General features: G+C 42.4%; 1 protein-coding gene and 1 long non-coding RNA gene across 5 annotated transcripts in view; one reads left to right on the top strand and one right to left on the bottom strand.

Moving 5' to 3' along the window:
• dnah9 (dynein, axonemal, heavy chain 9) overlaps positions 1-20,335 on the bottom strand; it is a 194,386-nt gene that overhangs the window by 41,241 nt on the left and 132,810 nt on the right. For all 4 annotated transcript variants that reach the window (XM_084343186.1, XM_084343187.1, XM_084343188.1 and 1 more), the window contains 2 exons: positions 13,627-13,791; positions 11,783-11,923 (listed from right to left, as the gene is read on the bottom strand). In XM_084343186.1, the coding sequence (XP_084199312.1) occupies positions 11,783-11,923; positions 13,627-13,791 (306 nt within the window). The remainder of the gene's footprint in view (positions 1-11,782; positions 11,924-13,626; positions 13,792-20,335) is intronic.
• Positions 421-9,164, top strand: LOC311250972. The gene is made up of 2 exons (XR_014621338.1): positions 421-1,502; positions 8,856-9,164. It is a non-coding gene; the product is annotated as an uncharacterized lncRNA (long non-coding RNA).

Genomic DNA, 20,335 nt, shown 5'->3' with positions numbered 1-20,335 from the left:
AGGAGTCGGGGGTGGGGGCGTCGAAACACCGCTGTTAAGTTTAGTAAAAAGACCAGGTAGAGGCCAGAAGCATAATGACCGTTAGCTATAGGCTACTATGTCATTTTATTTACAGATCAAGTTCTTGGAGCTCTGTGTATTAGAAAGAACAGTTCTTTTAACTATTATTTGTTTTTATTCTGTCTGTTCAACGTCCTCCAACAAGGACGGGTGGTGGTGGGGTTCATAATGTTCACAATGATATTTTATTAGTTGTTGGTTTAACCATGGATGAGGTAATGGCTGTTATGTTATTTTCTTTTCAATGACATTCCTTGTTACATGTTCATTGCTGGATTTATGGAAAAACATCAACCAATATTGCATATCCATAATTATTATAATGGGTAATTAAAGAATACTTATGTAGTGGTGTGATGTTGTTGCGCCATATTATGAACAAGGCAGTGAGGCGCAGACTTTTATTTTGAAGGCCAATGTTTTTGCTGTCATGGTTTTTCATTATTCCATGAAGTAGTGTTAATATGTCATGAAATTGTGCAATTGTAAATGTTATAATAATGTTGTGAGTTTATAGGTCAAGGAAAAGGTCGTAGATTAATAGCGGAAGTAAAGTTTGTATTTTATTTTGTAAATCTGTACTTACCGCGCTACGTAGTGTTTTACTTCCTCTTTGATCGGTGACTTTTTCCCGAAAAGGTACGCAGTTCTGTTGTGCTCCGTGTTTTCGTAGTTTTTGGTTGTAAAAGTGAAGCTAAGTTAGATAAAAAGTCTTGCAAAGCTGGTGTAGTTATGATGTTAAGTTGTAGAACTGTTGTGTTAGTTCTTTTCATGCATAAACTTGTTAACTAGTGGAGAAGTCGTCGTCTGTGTGTGTTGCAGGGCTGCTAAAGTAGCATGTCATGCTAGAGTGTGTTGTTGAGATTTGGTGTATCAGGAGATATGTAGTGACTTTTCTCATGGTGTTACAGAGCACAGAGAGCATGTATGAGAAACCCTGTGGACATCTGTGAATGTTTCTTCTCCATAATGCAGGTATGTGAGTTTATGCATGTTAATATTATTTTTATTTATTTTTGATTGAAACTTTTTGTTGACTAAATGTGCACTGCATTTATGTTTGTTTATGCTATGATGTATAACTCTCTTTGATCGGTGACTTTTTCCCGAAAAGAGCACAGAGAGCATGTATGAGAAACCCTGTGGACATCTGTGAATGTTTCTTCTCCATAATGCAGATGCAAAAAGCGTATCCTGGAATAAAGTATGCTGAGACCGTTCAGGAGTGTGTCTTTGTCCATCACAATAACACAACGCAGAATTAGACCCACTACAAACTGGTGCCGTGACCCGTCGACTGGTCAGCTGGAGCTGACCACCTTGGTTGCTGCAGTACGAGAGACCAGGATCCAGTGACTCATCGATTGACGAGCGGGAACCGTCCAGCACAGTTGCTGTAGTGCTGATCACTAAATCGGTGTCCTGGTATCGTCGGCTGGCTGGTAAGAGTGAGACACTTCTTTATGCTAACTCCTCGACCGGTGGACAGGAGATATCTTTTGGCCGTGGCAGTACTACAGAGTTCTCATCCTGGTTCCAGCTGGTTCAAGAGACTTTATTCTTCGCAGTGAGTTGAAGAGAGTGACTATTCGCTCAGCGTGCATTGAAGACATATGGGTGCTCATACAGGAGAGTTTCTCTAGGACAATTTTTTTTATTTTTCTGACCTGTACTGTTATTTTCACTGTGTTTTTGGGGGTACGGTGATAATATGGAGACGTTTAAGATACACGGAGTGGGGGCTGCTAGTGATACAACTTTGAGTGCGGGAAGGGGTAGGGGTGTTCTGATGTATACTCCCCTGTCAAAGTCTACACCTAGCAGTCAGTCTGTGTTGCAACCAGGTCGTTTTGCGGTGGGGGGAGACAGAGATGTGGGGTTAGGAGATGATGTGGTCAGGCCCCTACCATTCACTCCAGGAATATCACCTGTACGTCCCTCTCCCCAGAACGTGATCGATTCTGGCATCGGATCACCTTCCAACCAGCTTGCTGATTTGGTGAGGTCAATTGGAGCTGAAATTGGAGAATCTATCAAGGCTAGTTTACAGCAAAAGGGGTCTCCTCACCAAACACCTTCTGTCAGCTCTGACCGACCTCAGCATGTCTCTCATTTTGATCAGTGTGCCACCACCGTCATTGACGCTTCAAAGTTGAACTTAGTACTGCGTTCTGAAGTCAATGTTCCACCTTATTTTAGAGGGGATGGCTCTGATAAGTACTCTATCTCTGAGTGGGAGGAGTTAATGCGGAGTTACTCCCTAAAACAGGGTTACAGTGGGATTGAATACATTGAAGAGGTCATGAACAGACTTTTGGGCAAGGCTAGGGATGTCACCAAGGTATGGTTGCGCAGCAATCCTAATGTCACAGATGTCAATGTTGTCTATAGTGTACTTAGGCGCCATTTTGGTGACGTTGTACACTCCGACCTACCTTTGGCTGACTTTTACGCAGTACAACCTTTAACTGGGGAAAGCACCTTGGATTACTGGATTAGGCTCAATAAAGCAGCTGAAATGACAGAACAGTGCCTAGTCAGTAAAGGTGAGCCTGCTACGGATTTGAGTCGTCATGCAGTCATCATGTTTGTTCGCAACTGCCCTGATAAGGAGCTTGCTCTGATCTTTAAAACAAAGCCACCACGCGATTGGTCCGCACAGGAAGTTCAGGAACACATTGATAACCAGAGAAATGTGCAGGTGTTTTGTGGGAGCCAAATATCAGTGCAGAAAGAGATGGCAGTCAGGCATTGTCAGGAGGGGATAGACAGTGATACTCAGGTGGGTCAGTCCTCCACATCTAGTTTTAAGGTCACACCAGACAACCTTTCCTCTAGTGATGAAAAGTGTACAGTAGACAGAGTGCTGAGTTTGTTGGAGAAGACATTGTCTAGTACTGCTCAACTGACACGCAGTCTACCTCAGAGCAAAGTACGTCAGAACATTCGAGACTGTAAAGTCTGTGGCAGTTCAGACCACAGCACCTCTGCTCACTGTAGGATGTACAAACTGTGTTTCAGATGTTACTCACCAGGCCATATTGGAGCTAACTGTAGTCAGTCAGCTTCTACTCAGTCTCCGGACCAGTCTCGGGTCCCTCACACCCCGGGAAACTAAGTAGCTCCTCTTTGGCGGAGGGCAATGTGGAGCTAATTGGTTTTCCCTCCTGTGAAGATGATATTCAGTCTGTGTTTTCTGCTGCTTGTGAATCAGCTCCGCCGGACAAAACAGTGATTTTTCAGAATACAGTGAGAACAGGTAAAAGTGACAGTTTGTTTTTCACTACTGTACTAGCGGGGGACAAAGTCGACATTAATGGGATGCTGGATAGTGGGTCCATGGCCACATCTCTGCGCGCAGACCTGGTACCTCAGTTGAGGGAGGCGGGAGTTGTGAATGGCGATTTAGTATCTCCTACAGACATTATTCTCATTGGGTGTGGTGGGAAACAGACAAAGCCAGTGGGAATTTGTGAAATGAAACTGAAACTGTTTGACTCTGACTATCTTGTCCCGGTTTTGATCGTAGACGGACAAGTAGATGAGCTGGTTGTGGGCACTAACCTGCTCAAACCAATCATCAAGAGGTTCAAGCTTAACGAGGCCTATTGGCGTGTTTTAGGCAGACCTGATTCATCGCAGCGGCAAGAGGCTACTGGATTCATTCGTTTTTTAGCCAATTTGGAAAGATGGAGGGGGGAGGAGATTCCGGACAAAGTGGGGACAGTTAGGCTAAGGAAAGCAGTAACACTGGAGCCGATGAGTGAACATGTTGTGTGGGGCCGTCTTCCTCCAGGGACTGAACTTTCGGTTGGTAGTACTGTAGTTGTGGAGCCAAGCTCATCACGTTGCATGCCCCGAAACATACTAGTCGGCAGGGTAGCGACACCTTTGTGGGGTGATGGGTGGGTTCCTGTAAAAATAATCAACCCAACTGATTCCAAAATCACATTGCGAAGAAATGCGAAAGTGGCTGATGTCTTCCCGTGCATTGCGTTGGAGGATTTTGAGGAGGGCACCGAGCGGGCAGTTCATCAAATGGGGGGGAAGGTAATCAGTGGCAGTAGTCATGGCAGTTTGACAGCACAGAGCTCTGTAAGGCACAGTGGGGTGAGTGGGAGCCCTAAGCTCACGGATTTGGGTCTTCAGGAGTTGCCGGTGGAGGATTGCGAGGTTTCTCCAGTCTGGAAAGAGAAATTGACAGATTTGATTGTGAAGTACGAAAGCGTGTTTTCCAGACACAGTTTGGATTGTGGGGAGGCTACTGGTTTTTGTCATCGTATTCGGCTGGCCGATGACCGCCCTTTTCGATTACCTTACCGCAGGCTCTCACCAGTTCACTACCAGAGGTTGAGAGAGACACTAGACGAGATGGAGGAGCAGGACATAATCAGGAAGTCTACTAGTGAGTATGCTTCACCTCTGGTTTTGTGCTGGAAGAAAAACGGTGACCTTAGACTGTGCACAGATTTTCGCTGGCTGAATGCCCGAACGGTCAAAGACGCACATCCTCTGCCTCATCAGGCAGACGTTCTGGCGGCGATGGGAGGCAACGCCTTTTTCAGTACGCTGGATTTGACGTCGGGTTATTATAACGTGCCTCTCCACGAAGACGACAAGAAATACACGGCGTTTTCATCACCATTGGGGCTACATGAGTACAATCGCATGCCCCAGGGTCTTTGCAATAGCCCAGCGACTTTTATGAGGATGATGCTGACGATTTTTGGTGATCAGAACTTTCTGTCTCTGCTTTGTTATCTTGACGATGTGTTGGTTTTTGGCAGAACAGAAAATGAAAGCTTAGAGCGGCTAGAATTAGTTTTCCAGCGTTTGAAAGAACATAATCTGAAGCTCTCGCCAGCTAAGTGCAAGCTTTTGCGAAGATCTGTCAAGTTTTTGGGGCATGTGGTTTCTCAGGAGGGGATAGCCACTGATCCTGACAAGGTACAAGCGATAGTGAGGTTGAGTGAGGCAGATATCATGGAGAGTGATGGGGTCACACCCTCAGCTGACAAGATTCGTTCGTTCCTCGGCATGGTAGTGTATTACCAACATTTCATTGAAAACTGTTCTGTGATCGCTAAGCCACTCTTCCAACTTACCTCAGGGCACAAACAGCCACGTGGCGCTCGTGGTAAAAAGCGGCTGAAAGTTGTACGCAGACTCGCTCCTATTGACTGGACCACAGAGTGTAGACAAGCTTTTCAGGCGTTGAAGCAGGCTCTTGTTGACCAAGTTTTGCTAGCCCATCCTGATTTTGCTAAACCATTCATTCTGTCTGTTGATGCGTCCACCAGTGGATTAGGGGCCGTACTTTCACAGGTTCAGGATGGCCATGATATCGCTCGGCCTGTTGCGTTCGCCAGTAAGTCACTGAACCATGCTCAGTCTAAGTACCCAGCTCATAGACTTGAGTTCTTTGCTATGAAGTGGGCCATTCATGACAAGTTTAGTCACTGGCTGCAGGGGCAGAAATTTACTGTGTGGACGGATAATAATCCTCTCAAATACATTTTGACTAAACCAAGACTGGATGCATGTGAGCATAGGTGGGTGTCTAAGCTGGCCCCGTTCGATTTCGACATTCAGTACATTCCCGGACCCAAGAACATTGTGGCTGACGCTCTGAGTAGAGAACCTTTTGTGAGAGGTACGGTAATGCACCGGTTGACGAGAACTCCCTATCATGTGTTGCTGGAGGAGGCAAGTGGCGTTTCTTTGCCTTATGTACAGGACATGTTTCGTCTCTCCTGTGAGCAGCCAGAGGTGGGGAGGCAGACTCCGCCTATCTCAAGTCCCTCTGAAGCCGGTGGGGGTGGGATTTGTAGTGGCGGTAAAATATCGAGGGAGGAAGTGTCTGCTGTGTTAGATGTGCATCGTCACTGGGAGGATGGTGGTTCAGTAAGAGCAGTCAGTCATGTTCAGCAGTTGCAGCAGGTGGCATCGATGGGTCAGAGACCGCTGCCTGTTTTCACTCACGAGGAACTGCATAATATGCAATCTCAGGACCCTGTTTTGAGTAGAGTGCGTTTTTTTGTAGATAGAGGCCACCGGCCATCTCGCAGGGAGAGAGTTCATGAATCTGGGGAGACTAACAGAACACTGAAGCAGTGGGGAAAGCTCATAATCCGGCTGGGTGTTCTTTATCGCGTTTCCAAACATCCTGTGAGCAAAAAGAACATTTTCCAGTATGTTGTTCCACGTGCTTTGAGGAGTCAAGTGCTTAAGGGTGTGCATGATGAGGCTGGCCACCAGGGGCAGCAACGCACTTTATGGCTCGCCAGGCAACGTTTCTACTGGGATACAATGTCCAATGATGTCAAGTTGTATGTCACTCAGTGTAAGAGGTGTGTGTTGAGCAAGGCTCCAGAACCAGAAGCCAGAGCTCCACTCGTGTCCATCGTCACTACTGCACCACTGGAGTTAGTATGTGTTGATTTCTGGTCAGCAGAGGATGGTAACAACAAGTCAGTTGATGTTTTAGTAGTTACTGATCATTTCACCAGGCTAGCCTGTGCCTATCCCTGCTCAAACCAGACTGCTAAGACAGTTGCTCGTGTGCTGTGGAATAACTTCTTTTCTGTTTATGGATTTCCTGCGCGTCTTCATTCAGATCAAGGAGCTAATTTTGAGAGTGCACTAATAGCCGAGCTTCTACAGTTGGCAGGTGTTGCAAAGTCCCACACTACACCATACCACCCTATGGGTAATGGGCAGGCTGAGCGTTTTAACCGCACTTTGGGCTCCATGATCAGAGCTTTACCACCGCGTTCAAAAGCAAAATGGCCCCAGATGTTGAACACACTGACTTTTACATATAACTGCACCGTTCATGAAACCACAGGGTTCCCACCTTTTTTTCTGATGTTTGGCCGCACTCCTCGATTGCCTGTCGATGTGATGTTCGAGAGTGTTCTGTTGGATGGAGAGACTGTTGATGTTGACAAGTATGTTCAGTCTTTGGGGAAAGATCTAAGGGAGGCTGCAACACTTGCTCAGACACGTATTAGCAAACAACAAGCCAAGCAAGCCGACGTTTATAACAGAAAGATGAAAGGCTTTTCTGTAGAGGAGGGTGACAGGGTCCTTTTGGCAAACAAAGGGGAAAGGGGGAAGAAGAAATTGGCGGATCGATGGGAGAGTGCAGTGTATGTGGTTGTAAGTAAGAACAACGAGCTTCACACATATAGCATTCAGCATCCTGTTACAGGTCGGATTAGGACAGTCCACAGGAACCTGATCATGCCTGTTAATTTTCTGCCGTTGCCTTCATGGGGGGAGTCTGACCAGGAAGCGGATTTTAGTAGTGACCTGAGTCAAGATACTGTAGACACGTTGGATCAGATGGAGCAGAGTGATACTCGGACTGCGCGCTGGGTATCTGACCTCTCTGAGTCTAGAGGTGAGGACGAAACCGATCAACCTGTTTTTTTGGAAAGGTCTGGTGTTCGCAGAGACTTAGAGGAGGGACCGCAGGTTGATGTAGAGAATGTCAGCAGATTTTCTTCATGTGGAACAGAGGTTGAGAAAAGTGCTGAGCCACAAGCTCATGTGGACATAGAGTCGGTTGAACCGAGCTCTGGCAGTTGTCAGCTGTCTGATCAGTCTGTTGACACCCACAGTGTTGGGTCTGCTATTAGTGACTCTATACACTTAGACAGGATTTCATGCGGGGACTCGGTAGCGGGAAGTCAGTCACAGGCCATGGCCACTGACCAGAGGGGGGTGGTCGTGGGTCTCTCAAGGGGGAGAATTAGCACCAGGCTAGGTAGGTTGGTTAGGCCGGTGAATAGGCTTATTCAGACTATGACCACACAAAGGATTAAGATGGTTACTTAAAGCGTAGCTTCTATCTGGAGGTAGCTATATAGTTTTGTATGGTATATATGTATTTTGTGTGGCGCTGTGCAGGACAATTTTTTGATGTGCCACAGTTGTTTTTTTGTGTTGGGTGTACTTTATTGGTACTATATGTTCCATAGCCCTGAAATGTGTATATGGCATATTTTCCTGGGGTTAAACGTGTGATTGATCACCTCACGTTTGCCTTAATCCTTAGTTGGATAGTTTTTCATAACTGGTTGGGCTGGTTTATGTTTTGTAGTAAGGGAACTATATAGTTACACCTGTAGACACCATATATGAAGTTTCATTTGTTTTGTTGTGCCATCCGCTTCGTCAATGTGAGTCGTGTTCATTATATGGCGCAAAACAGTGGGGGTGAATGTAGTGGTGTGATGTTGTTGCGCCATATTATGAACAAGGCAGTGAGGCGTAGACTTTTATTTTGAAGGCCAATGTTTTTGCTGTCATGGTTTTTCATTATTCCATGAAGTAGTGTTAATATGTCATGAAATTGTGCAATTGTAAATGTTATAATAATGTTGTGAGTTTATAGGTCAAGGAAAAGGTCGTAGATTAATAGCGGAAGTAAAGTTTGTATTTTATTTTGTAAATCTGTACTTACCGCGCTACGTAGTGTTTTACTTCCTCTTTGATCGGTGACTTTTTCCCGAAAAGGTACGCAGTTCTGTTGTGCTCCGTGTTTTCGTAGTTTTTGGTTGTAAAAGTGAAGCTAAGTTAGATAAAAAGTCTTGCAAAGCTGGTGTAGTTATGATGTTAAGTTGTAGAACTGTTGTGTTAGTTCTTTTCATGCATAAACTTGTTAACTAGTGGAGAAGTCGTCGTCTGTGTGTGTTGCAGGGCTGCTAAAGTAGCATGTCATGCTAGAGTGTGTTGTTGAGATTTGGTGTATCAGGAGATATGTAGTGACTTTTCTCATGGTGTTACAGAGCACAGAGAGCATGTATGAGAAACCCTGTGGACATCTGTGAATGTTTCTTCTCCATAATGCAGGTATGTGAGTTTATGCATGTTAATATTATTTTTATTTATTTTTGATTGAAACTTTTTGTTGACTAAATGTGCACTGCATTTATGTTTGTTTATGCTATGATGTATAACTCTCTTTGATCGGTGACTTTTTCCCGAAAAGAGCACAGAGAGCATGTATGAGAAACCCTGTGGACATCTGTGAATGTTTCTTCTCCATAATGCAGATGCAAAAAGCGTATCCTGGAATAAAGTATGCTGAGACCGTTCAGGAGTGTGTCTTTGTCCATCACAATAACACAACGCAGAATTAGACCCACTACACTTACACTATAACGAAAATTAGAAGTGTAACTCAAAAAAATATATATTTTTACGCCTATTTTGAATTTTACTCGAATACAAATACTTTTCCCCCCTTAACAAATACAAATATCGGCTGCTCTGCACACCCCTAATGGACACACTAATTTATTTGGACTCAATTTCACAAAAAACAGTCCTGCTGCCCCAAATACTCACCAGAGCATTAAATGTGTATTGATCCACCATTGAAAAATAAATAGTCTCCAACAAATACAAAACAATACTTTGTCTAATGTTTGACTGATGTTTGCTAATACCTACAGTGACCAGCTGTTTAATTCAGGGAATTGCTGAGCCATTTTTAAAAAGGTACGATCCCCTAGTTTAAAAAATTAAAAGTTTAAATAAAATCATCAACAGGATGTGAATAAATAACAGTCCTCAATATCCATGTAGAGCGGAGATATCTACTGAAGGTAGCATGCTTATCAGCTAACCCCTCTTATCAGCTGTGAATCTCTGTGGTAAGCTACCGTATTCCCCTGCCTGCTTTCCCGGCCCCCGGTTTTGGTGCCCATTTCGGCATCGATCTCTGCGAAGCATTCCTCACAGGTGTGTCATGGCTAACAGAGCTAACTAGCTAACAGCAGCTGATATGCTGCCTCCAATTTGTTTGTAGCAGAATGGATCAAACAGTCAATTCTTACATATTGGACCTTTAAAAAATGTAACTGTATATTTTTGTGACCCGTATGAATTGACTTTTATGTCCGCCTTGGGACAGCAGAGCAAGCTGTCATTTTATAGTTTATATGGTGAACAGGTTAGCAAACTATTTAGCTCTGTTTTGGGCTCCACCAGCTAGTATGCTGTTTGGTGTTGAGCAGGTATTGCACAGTGGGTTTATCCAGTGTTATAAAAGTACTCAAAGGTCATGCTTGAGTAAAAGTAAAGATATTGTGTTAAAATATTACTTGGTAAAAGTCACCCTTATGAGTAGAACTTGGGTAAAAGTCTTAAAGTATGATATTAAATGTACTTATAGTTAAAGTAATTTTCTGGCAATAAATATACTTAACTATCAAAAGTACAAGTAAAAGTATATTACATTTTACATGAATGTATATATTGTATACTATGGATCATCTGCTTATCGACCTGGCTGATAATTGCAGCGAATATTCAGCAATTCAAAATTTCTGATTACTGGAATCAGTTTTTTTTTTTTATCCGATTGCCAATAAAATAAACTGATTTAAAAATGCATTACTTTGGCTCTAAGTGACTAACTACTAACTAAAGTTACTAAATAAATGTAGTGGAGTAAAAGTACAATATTTGCCTCCAAAATGTAGTGGAATGGAAGTACATAGTAGCAAAAAATGGAAATACTCAAGTATCTTAAAATTGTGCTTCAGTGCAGCACTTAAGTAAATGTACTTAGTTACATTCTATCACTGGGTTTATCACTGAAAACTGGTTGATACAGTAAGTGCTGTGAGAGTGAATCAAAAGAGTGAAGCTGTTCACTGGAAAGCCAAAACAATGAGCTCAAAGAGGCCAGCACCCTGTGCCGAGCTGCAGAGATCTGCAGGTTTGGGTTCCTCACTTGGCTGTGAGTCATTATTAGTGAGCTCTTTCACAGTGCGCATTTGACCCATTGTTGATATAAAAACATTTATGTGCAGCTTAAAGGATTTACAACTTTAGTGAAAACCTTTGGTCAATGAGCTAGGTGGCAGCGTAAGGAAGTCAGACAGTATTGACAGAAAGATGAACATGTTGTTGGTTTTGATCTTTTCACTGGACGTGTTAACAAAAAGCAAAGAATAGAATAATGCCAGCCTTGTCCTTCAAACTCTGGCTGTTGCTGATGAATAGTGTGAGTATCTACAGTATAAAGAAGCTCTTCAAATAGGCTGTTAACAGAGAAACTGTAGTTAAAAGTTGCCACTGAAATGATTTATAAGGTTCAACTTGTTGTGACCATTTTCAGCTCAAATCTATTTGTTGAACATACAAAGCAGAGTATGAGTGGACTGAACACATAACATCAAACCACAGGTGCAGACTGTAGTCAGCAATTTTTTGAATCAGTATTAGTTGGAGTGTTTGTAAATTTAAATGTAGCTAATGGTCATTATCTTCAGCTCTCCTCCGTGTCATTTCTGCCCGTTTAGCAGAGTCACTTCTGTGTCTACCCTTGCGTGAAGAACACATATTATAACGTATTTCATTTCATTCACAAGGTCAAAGGTATATATTCTCTGAATGTGTTTTCATTTGATTATGTTGGGAAAATAACTTGGGCCAGGGCAGCTACCTGCGGAGTCGGGAGTGATTGCAAACCATATCTCAGACTGCCTCCTCTCAGCGCTCGCTGGCTGACAATATGAAAGACATTACGCTCTACATAACCACATTAGGGAGCCACAAACACAATAAAAGCAGGGCAAAGAGCATAAAACATGGTGAGCAAATGGAAGAAGGAGGGGAGGAACAGAGGAATGAGTGTAAAGAGGGGTCTCACTGAGGGCCCGAGAGGCAGGGAGGAAACATGACGTGTCAATAGACAGTCTACCTTGAGAGAGAACTGGTACATGGGGTGGATTTTATTGAGGTCGTTCATTATGAAGTACAATAAGGAAGCCCGTGCCGCTGCTGGTCGGTAGTGCTCCCGAGCCTCATTGATTTTTGCCTCTGTCACCTTGGCTTCTTTTACCTACAGTAAAGACAGAGCAAACACAAATGAAACCACATTCATAGACACAAGCACGCATCGGCACAGATATGCACACACTCAGGATTCATCAATCAGCTAATGATGAAATTGTGCACCATCTAATAAAACACCCTCCAGTGAAGAGCAGAGCTATTCCAATTTCACGGTTCCAGCCAAAATGTTCTCGCACTGCGTGGAACACGACAATTATGTGCCTTTTTTTTTTAGTAGCAAATGCCTGCGCAATTATGCTTAAGAATGAACATCTGCAAAGGCAGCGCTCATCTCCTCGCTGACAGAATGTCTCACATCATCATACAGTACTTCCTCAGGAGTGCTCTGAAGTATCAGAAACATCATTCTCCTCTAAGGTGACATGATCTTATTTGCTGTAGGAAAAAAGTGTAAAAAAATTAGTAAGAGAGCAGGAAATACTGCAATACTTCAGATTACTGTAAAATACTGTGTATTCTGTACATACGGATGACCAATGAAATACTTACTGGGTACCTTCAAGTAGGTGTAAAAAAAAAAGGGGGAGTTAATATTTTGAGTTTAGGAGGAACCTTGAAATAATTTACACTGTAAAAAAGTGCCGTGATGTTTGTCGTGGAGGTGATATCTGGTGATATCAGTACAAAACAGATGCAGAGCAGCAGCCAGCATGATGGAGTCTGAAGGTGAACTCTAAATTAGCATAGAAGATGCCCCCCGCCACTTGAAAATCGTTTGTACTCAATCAAACTACTTTGATTATGGTTTGCACTTACAAAATAAGACAAAGGAAAAATGAGTGTTAATTATTTTGTGTTTTTCCTTTCAACTTGTGAAAAGGAGTTCAGTTAGAAGGTCACACACGCTTCAAGTAGAAGCTCATACAGTTATAAGAGAGTCTTTTACTGCATATGATAATTCATACGCAGTCTCAGCCTCCTTTTACAATTACTTCAGTATACGTGACACTTTCACTTAGTAAAATAATTATCATAAACATTAATATGAATATGATGAATTGACTTTCACAAACCTGAAAATGAAAATACTGTCACAGCCTGAATGACCTGCTGCCTATCTATGCTGTTTGAAGGGGGGTATCATGCGTTGCCAGATGGTAATATTAAATTATTATACCAGAGGCGTAAAATTATCGTATTTTGGGGAAAATTATCGTACACGAGTCACAACCATGAGAGCAAATAGGCATAAATGTGTCATTTTCAGAACAGCATTGGAAATAAATAACAGGGCTGATCAAAGCCCCTGATGTTTTCTGAACAAAAGTATTGCTTTACATTCTACTCACCGTCTATATTTTGATTCTGTCAGAGCATTTTGTTTTCTGTTTGATAGTATTTATTTTGTTGATAGACTATACTGTGTAGTTATACTGTAATAACTGTTTACCTAATATTTTCTTGGTAATAACAGGTCAGGGAGGACTGCTTCACTTTAAAGCCCATACAGGGAGTGTTTAATTTCACAGCCCGTATACACAGCAACTACTTTAATTTATGTATAAAAAGGTGTGATCAGTGGACTGGGTTTATTTTCCCATGTTTTCTTATCCTGTTAACCAGTAACAACATTATTGCACCCCATAATGTAAATACTCAGGAATGTAAAAGATTTACAATCTAAAGTGTCGATAGGAGCAGAAATGATACAACAATAAAAGGAGCTGTAAAGACAAAAAAGAACAGGACCTTTTCTTCGATCTCGGCGGCAGTGCGTTTAGTCGTCTCCAGGTTTTCCACCAGCTCTGTGTCACCCAGGAAGTTCCCTGAGGCAGAGGACAGACGGGACAGCAGGTTGTCCTCCAGCGTCTTCAGAGTGATCTTGAAGCCATTTTGCTGCTTGGTCAGGTCAGACTAATAAAAACACAAAAACTTCCATTTGACAGATTCCACATAATCTGATGAATTCATATTAACAACAAGGATCTCAGATACACCATGTGTTCGCTGTCAGGTTCTTTTCTGGCCGCGTCGTAATGTGAGGCGGTGGGAGATGGTGAAGGTGTGGGTCAATAAGAGGACATGAATACTGAAGGGCACCTCAAAGGCAGAACTAATCGATATGCTCTGCGTTGGCTATCCGGACCCATGAAGGGAGCGCTCTGGGCTGGATTAGCCAGCTTCCTTCTGGTTGCCAACATCAAACCTCTACCGGGCGACCTAACCCTAGATGTGATGAGGCTGTCGATTCCAGCAAGAAGGGAAGGAGCTTTGATGGTGAACCACACACACACACACACACACACATTTTCTTTCACACACTTTTCTATGATTCATCTGACACATTATGAATTCAATTATGAACTGATACAGGCAGAATATGCACACACACGGCTCAGCAATAATGGGTTTTACTCACACCTTACCATACGGATTAGAGCACCCCGTCCTCTAATAAAGCTTGAACTCAAACACTTTTTTTTGTCTTTGTTCTAGCTGAAAAAAAAAAACAAGCGTCTTAGAGAAACTTTCACTGGTTCAAAGCCTTTGGTTTGAGCGGCGTTGGGAGAACAAAGTCGACGGGGCACGGTTACTTCTCTTTATTGCTTCATCCTGCTTTGTCCTTCATTAGAGTCTGTTGTAGCTCCTTGTTTCTGCTCGATAATGACTTTGCTTTATTGAAGTTTCCCTTAATAGAAGCCTCTTTGACCTTTGAATTGTTGTAATTACGGGAGGGCGGGCTGTTGTGAGATTAGCCTACTCCAGTGTTGTCGGTGACTGATAATAGCTGAGGGTTTTTTGAGCGGCGTGATCCCTGACAGACGGTGGTTATATGTTTCTGGCGCTGCTTGTTTCTGCCCCCGTGTAACCACCGGGGGAGCTGGGAAAGCTGCTGGTGGCAGTGGGGGCGGAGCTGTTCCTCCTCCCTGAGGCATAATGTTCCCATGACAAAAGACATACTTAGCTCAGATCGCGCCGGGGGAGCAGATAGTTTAAGGGATCACACTGCTTAATTGCTCTCTTTATGACAGTATTTCCTATTGCGGTGATGAGAGGTATTTTACACCATTGTTAAAACTAATTGAGCCTCTGCCTTGTTAAATCTTACATGCTCTGAGTTTGACGTTATTACTCACTCTGTAGTTGGAAAGTTCCCCCCTGCCAAAACTGAAAGAAAATGATGTGATTCGTGGCATTTTAAGAAAAGACCTGACACGTGAAGAGAAAAGGAAGAGAATGGTTTTGAGTGGTGGACATTTAGCCGAGGACTGTGTGAGTCAACTGTGACCTTCTACTTGCACAGACTGAGAGCTCTTGAGGGGAAAAGCTATCCACACTAAAACATTCCCAACTGGATCCAGTAATGAGTCAGTTTTTAACGATTAGCTTTCCTCTGGCACAATGTTCTTGTAATTACCCTTGCTTGGGAAAAACAAACAATTAACCAGTCAGCAGAACACCCTAATTGGGATTAAAATGAGATATTAAATCTATCATTTTTTAGGCAAATGATTACTGAGTGCCACGGAGCAGCCCTGTTAAGGTAATTTGGGAAGTGGAACATTTTAGTTCTCATTAACGGCGTGTCGGAGCAAACACACACAGATGAGATGTACACATGCTCATATGCGCAGAGGGAGGAGCAGCAGAGGTAGTTATTGTGGTAAAAGGTTGCAGTCTGATCCCCGTGTGCTCCCTCCAAAAAGGCAACTTGACATTTTAAGCTCCTTAGCCCGTCTTTGGCTCGGTTAAATGAGAGCTCTTTCACCCGGTAGTCATCTTACGGCTCAGTGGCAACGCTAACCTCATTAAAGGTATAATGGCACCGAGTCGTTCAGAGAATACAAACAGGTACACCCAATTTGCACTCTGCTATCAGTCTGATGATTGTTATCAGTCCGGGTTGTTTACTGACAACAAAAAAGCCATTCAGCACTTCATTCTATGGGCCGTGTTTTGATAGGAGGGTTCTGGGAGTGTACACAGCCCCCCTCCACCGCCCACCTTCAACTTTCAGTGTTAATTAAAATGATAAGTGAGTTCCAGATCTTGTTTTTTTCCCCCTCACCCTCCGATCTCAGTGAAATGCTAATTAAACTAGCTTCATTAAATCACATTTCACTTCTTCTCCATTGGATTTTGCTGAGGGGACATCAGGCTTAAAATAACTATGGCATTTTGGCTTTTTTCCCCCCTGTTTATTAAAAATGCTGATTTGTCCATGGATGAAAGCCTACAGGTCTGAATAAAGCGCTGCCTACAGAGGCCCAACGCAAACAAGGACACCTCCAGAAAACCATCAAAATGCAAATAGGATTGTGTTGGAGTAAATCCGCCTGACCCGTTAACAGAGTTCCCACATTATCTTGCGCTCTGATCTCTGAGAGACTGCCGTCAGCCAAACATATTCTGAATGGAGAGGGATTTCATGAGTTTCCCTTTCCCCCTCGACTAACAAGAGCCGCATTTAAGGAACAGTGGAAGTGTGTCAATGTGTTGTCTAATTGCCGTGGTACAGTAGCGCCACTGGCCAATCCATTTCAAACAGCTGACATGAAAAGAGCAGATTGTCGATGAGACGAGTGCGAGGCATCATTAGGCACTGGGGCTTTGATCAAGTGAATTTTGACTTAATTACGAACATTTACATTCACACCGTGGATCATACTGTGGGTATCGTTACTATCTGCTGCTCATTACTCCTCAAAAGTCGGCTGTACAGCTGCCAGGAACATGCTGTATTGTACATAGTGTACAGAGCCGGCCATTAACTCTGACCAGCGATGACAGCTTAAAGCTACAGCTGCTGACGCCGACGCTTATCAGCCGAGTAGAACAACGGCTCTCCCCTGCTCATTGTAGAGGGTCCAAAGTCCACACAACAAAGACAGTCATTTACATTAAAAAGGAAAATGCACCTTAAAGTGTCTCCTATCTGCGTCTCCTTTGATTTGGGAGAGGTGGATGTGGATGTGTGAACATAAATGAGCCTGCCAAAGTGATAAGAAAAAGATGAAACTCCCTTGAGGATAGCATCAAGACACAATTACACAATTCCTGGAGCTCGATGATAAATGAAAGAGTGTCTCAGGAACAGTACCCAGGGTGACTGAGACACAAAGCTAAATTGTTAGTGCTTCAAAAGTTAATGTGATTTTTTGATTTAGGATTATTGGATTATTGTCTTTGTGGGTGATTCTTCATGGCAACAGACTAACAATCCATGACATTCAAATAAAAAAATACTTTATCTTTTGCTACCGTCTATCATCATTTAGGATGTTGATACTTCAAACTTAGCAGTTCATGAAAGCCGTTGGATGTTCTGTTTATTTGTTGGGTGGGTATTCAATCATAACCAAAGCAGGTAGTAGTTTTGGTTTAACAGCAGTAGTATTGTTGGTATACACTGTTTCTTGTAATAACCTGTGCATGTTTTACTACAGTTTCTGCAGATTATTTTTATTAATTAACAATGAATAGAATAAATGTGTAATGAGAAAAGGGTCTTGCATAGTGACAAACTATTTGTATTTAGCCCCAGACTCTGCAGTCCCCTTAGCTCTACTGAGCATTTTAATGTCTTTCAACTGACTTGTTTTTGTTGTGCAGCCCATAACCTCACTGTTTTGGTTCTCTCACCGCTCGTCAGCATGGTTGACAGCAGGAGCAGGCCCCTGTTTTCAGTGAAAATGCTTAAATAAACTCACTGTGCACTACCTGCTCAGCATCAAACAGCAGACAGACACAGATGGACAGAGTTGGTAGAGACTAAGACTAAAAGAAAGCTGGAAAACTAAATAGGCTAAGAGATTAGAGAAAAAAAAGAGGATGAATACTAGACTTGTAAATGTGTTTTAGGTTGGTATGTTGCCAAAAAAATAAATCATTGCTGCTTTCACCTTTAATATGTGGCCATTCACTGGTGTTTTGTCTGTACACAGTATATAAAGTAGCTACTTAATCATACCAACTGCTTAATCATGAAGGGACAATTCATCAGCTTCAAATGGAGCTGAACTACAGAGAGTTCCTCAATAAATGCAGATGGTTGACAAATTAAAGAAAAGCCATGAATAAAAGAGTGGAGAACAAATGCAGATGCTCTCTTACATTGCACAAAGGCTCACTGAAGGGTTTGATGAGTGGGAAAACGGTGTGAATAGCATGATACGGCCTTCACCGCCACCTGAGCTCAACCCAGATGAACATCCACAGTGTGGAGGACTTCCTAGCAACGTGTTAGACAGCACTCTTGTCCACCACCATAATTATAACCAGATAAAACAATGGTCCAGTCCCTATAGAGTGGTGTAGTGATGACGTATTTTTATAGGCTAACCTGCCCTGGTTCCCTCTACAAAAAGCCTATGGGATTATTGAATTGGATTATTGTAGAAAATAATCTCTGTGGCAAACAAGTTTATGATACTGACACGCTTTGTTCAGCAGATCTTCACCAGTTTGTGATCTTTGAAGCCTAAATTAAATCTCTAGCAGTAAAAAGCTAATGTTAAACGTCACCACCACTAAGTGTCTTACTACACAATTACTATCCAGGTTTTCTATAAACTATCAATGTACAAATTGTAAAGTCAGAGTTAGAACAGCTTGTAACTAAAGTGGGCCTGTAAAGACGGACTAGTGAGTAGATGAGTCTCCGTGTTTAACACACAGAAGAGCTTTATAACTAAACTAGGGACATTTGATGATGTGTTTTATGTCGTAGAACAAAACGTTTGAATATCTTCAGCCACACTAACCACACATCTTATTTCAGACAGTTAACTGAAAACCAAATAAACAAACCCAAAGACTTGAACCAGAAGTGCTACTTTCGACTCATCACTACAGTACTCTATTTCCCCTCAAATGCCTGAGCCCTGAACCTTCACAGACTTGGTTGTGTTAAGTGCTTTGGTGTGAGAGGCTGCAGCAGTTTGAAGTGATAAACATACGAATGGGATGAATGCGAAACATCACGGTACCTTGACAACACCCAAACATGTTACGCATGTTTTTGTGACTCTTTTTTACATTTTATACTTTCTTCTTGGCGTTTTGGTGTGAAACACTTTTTCAAATCACTTAAGGAACTGTGTCCTCCAGGCTTTTGCCTTAAAGTAATGCATTTACTCATGTATGATAAAACAGCATCATACACTTAAACTTATTTTTCCTTGTAGTTGCTCCTACCATGTTCAAAAATTGCTATGAACTGTGGGTAATTCCCTCAGGCAACAACCTTATGTGGGATTTTTTCCTTTAATTGGAAGCATCTGAATGTCTCTTTTCTACTGTGATTACACATCACTTGCAAAATATTTATATCTACGATAACTGATTTGTTGGGGGCAACTTGGCAGCAGTGGAAAAAACATTTGGAGAACAACATTGATATATCACCACTTTTTCAATTGCTATGGTGAAGTTAAAGCAAAGAGTTGCTGATTTACACATTCAGCAGTTGTAGCAGAAAACTAACACATCATTTGGAGGCATGTCTCTGCTCAGCAAACATTCACTCTCTTTTAGCTCTGTTTTGGCTCATTAGCAGCTATATACTGCACTATGCTCACCAGATAGCTGCTACCTGTGTCTGTGTCTGAATACGACACTAGAGAGTGCTGAGAGTGAACTAAAACAGTAAAGTTGTGGTTTAGACACCTAAACGATGAGCTGAAACTCGCTGTAAAGCTCTGTAAAGCCAAGTGGAGCTGCAGATACAGGTGATTATTATCTGTAGGGCCTTTAACGTTCGCACATTTTTTTCATAGTGACAGTTAATATATTATTATAAAAGATCTATTATAGCTGCTTCAACAGCACAAAAATACAAAGGTATGTTGAGATTTTAAGCTAAAAGTTCAAAGCATACATGGTTGAGATTGTACGGTATTGGAGTGATGGTTTCACACGGCACATACTCAGGGCTCAGCAGCAAATCAAGTTCTGTATTCAACATAAATTGTTGCAATAGTAATTGTTTCCTTGGAGCAATATGCAGATATCCCTTACTTGGACATGCAAAAATGTTGGTGCCAATGTTTTTACAGGAGTCAAATTAAAGGGACTATGCAATGAATGGATTTCCTTCCATATGAATCATTCGCAAAACCAATTTTTAACAAATTTTAAATCTAAAACTGTTTACATCCATGTTTTCCAGCTAGCTGTCTTCATCTTGTCTGTCTTTGTTGGTGGATTGCTGTGTGTCACCTCCACTTGCAGTTCAGTGGAATAGTGTGAAATCAAAATCATTGGCAGGAATGTTTATCGTTTCAGATATCGGCATGCATGTGTCATCTGTACACGTATGAGATTAACTAAAGGGGGGACACACTCTGACACCTCTGTGCTAGCACAAGTTTAAAACTCCACAGGGAACCTTTCATTCAACAAAAACTGTTAACTGTTAAGTGTCTTTCTGTACCCTGAAAAGTGCTATATAAAATAA

The sequence above is a fragment of the Pagrus pagrus genome (assembly GCF_965226575.1).
Source record: "Pagrus pagrus genome assembly, chromosome: 21".
Lineage (NCBI taxonomy): Eukaryota > Metazoa > Chordata > Actinopteri > Spariformes > Sparidae > Pagrus > Pagrus pagrus.
Note: the sequence above shows the minus strand (reverse complement) of the source record. Positions and strands in the feature narration are given on the sequence as shown.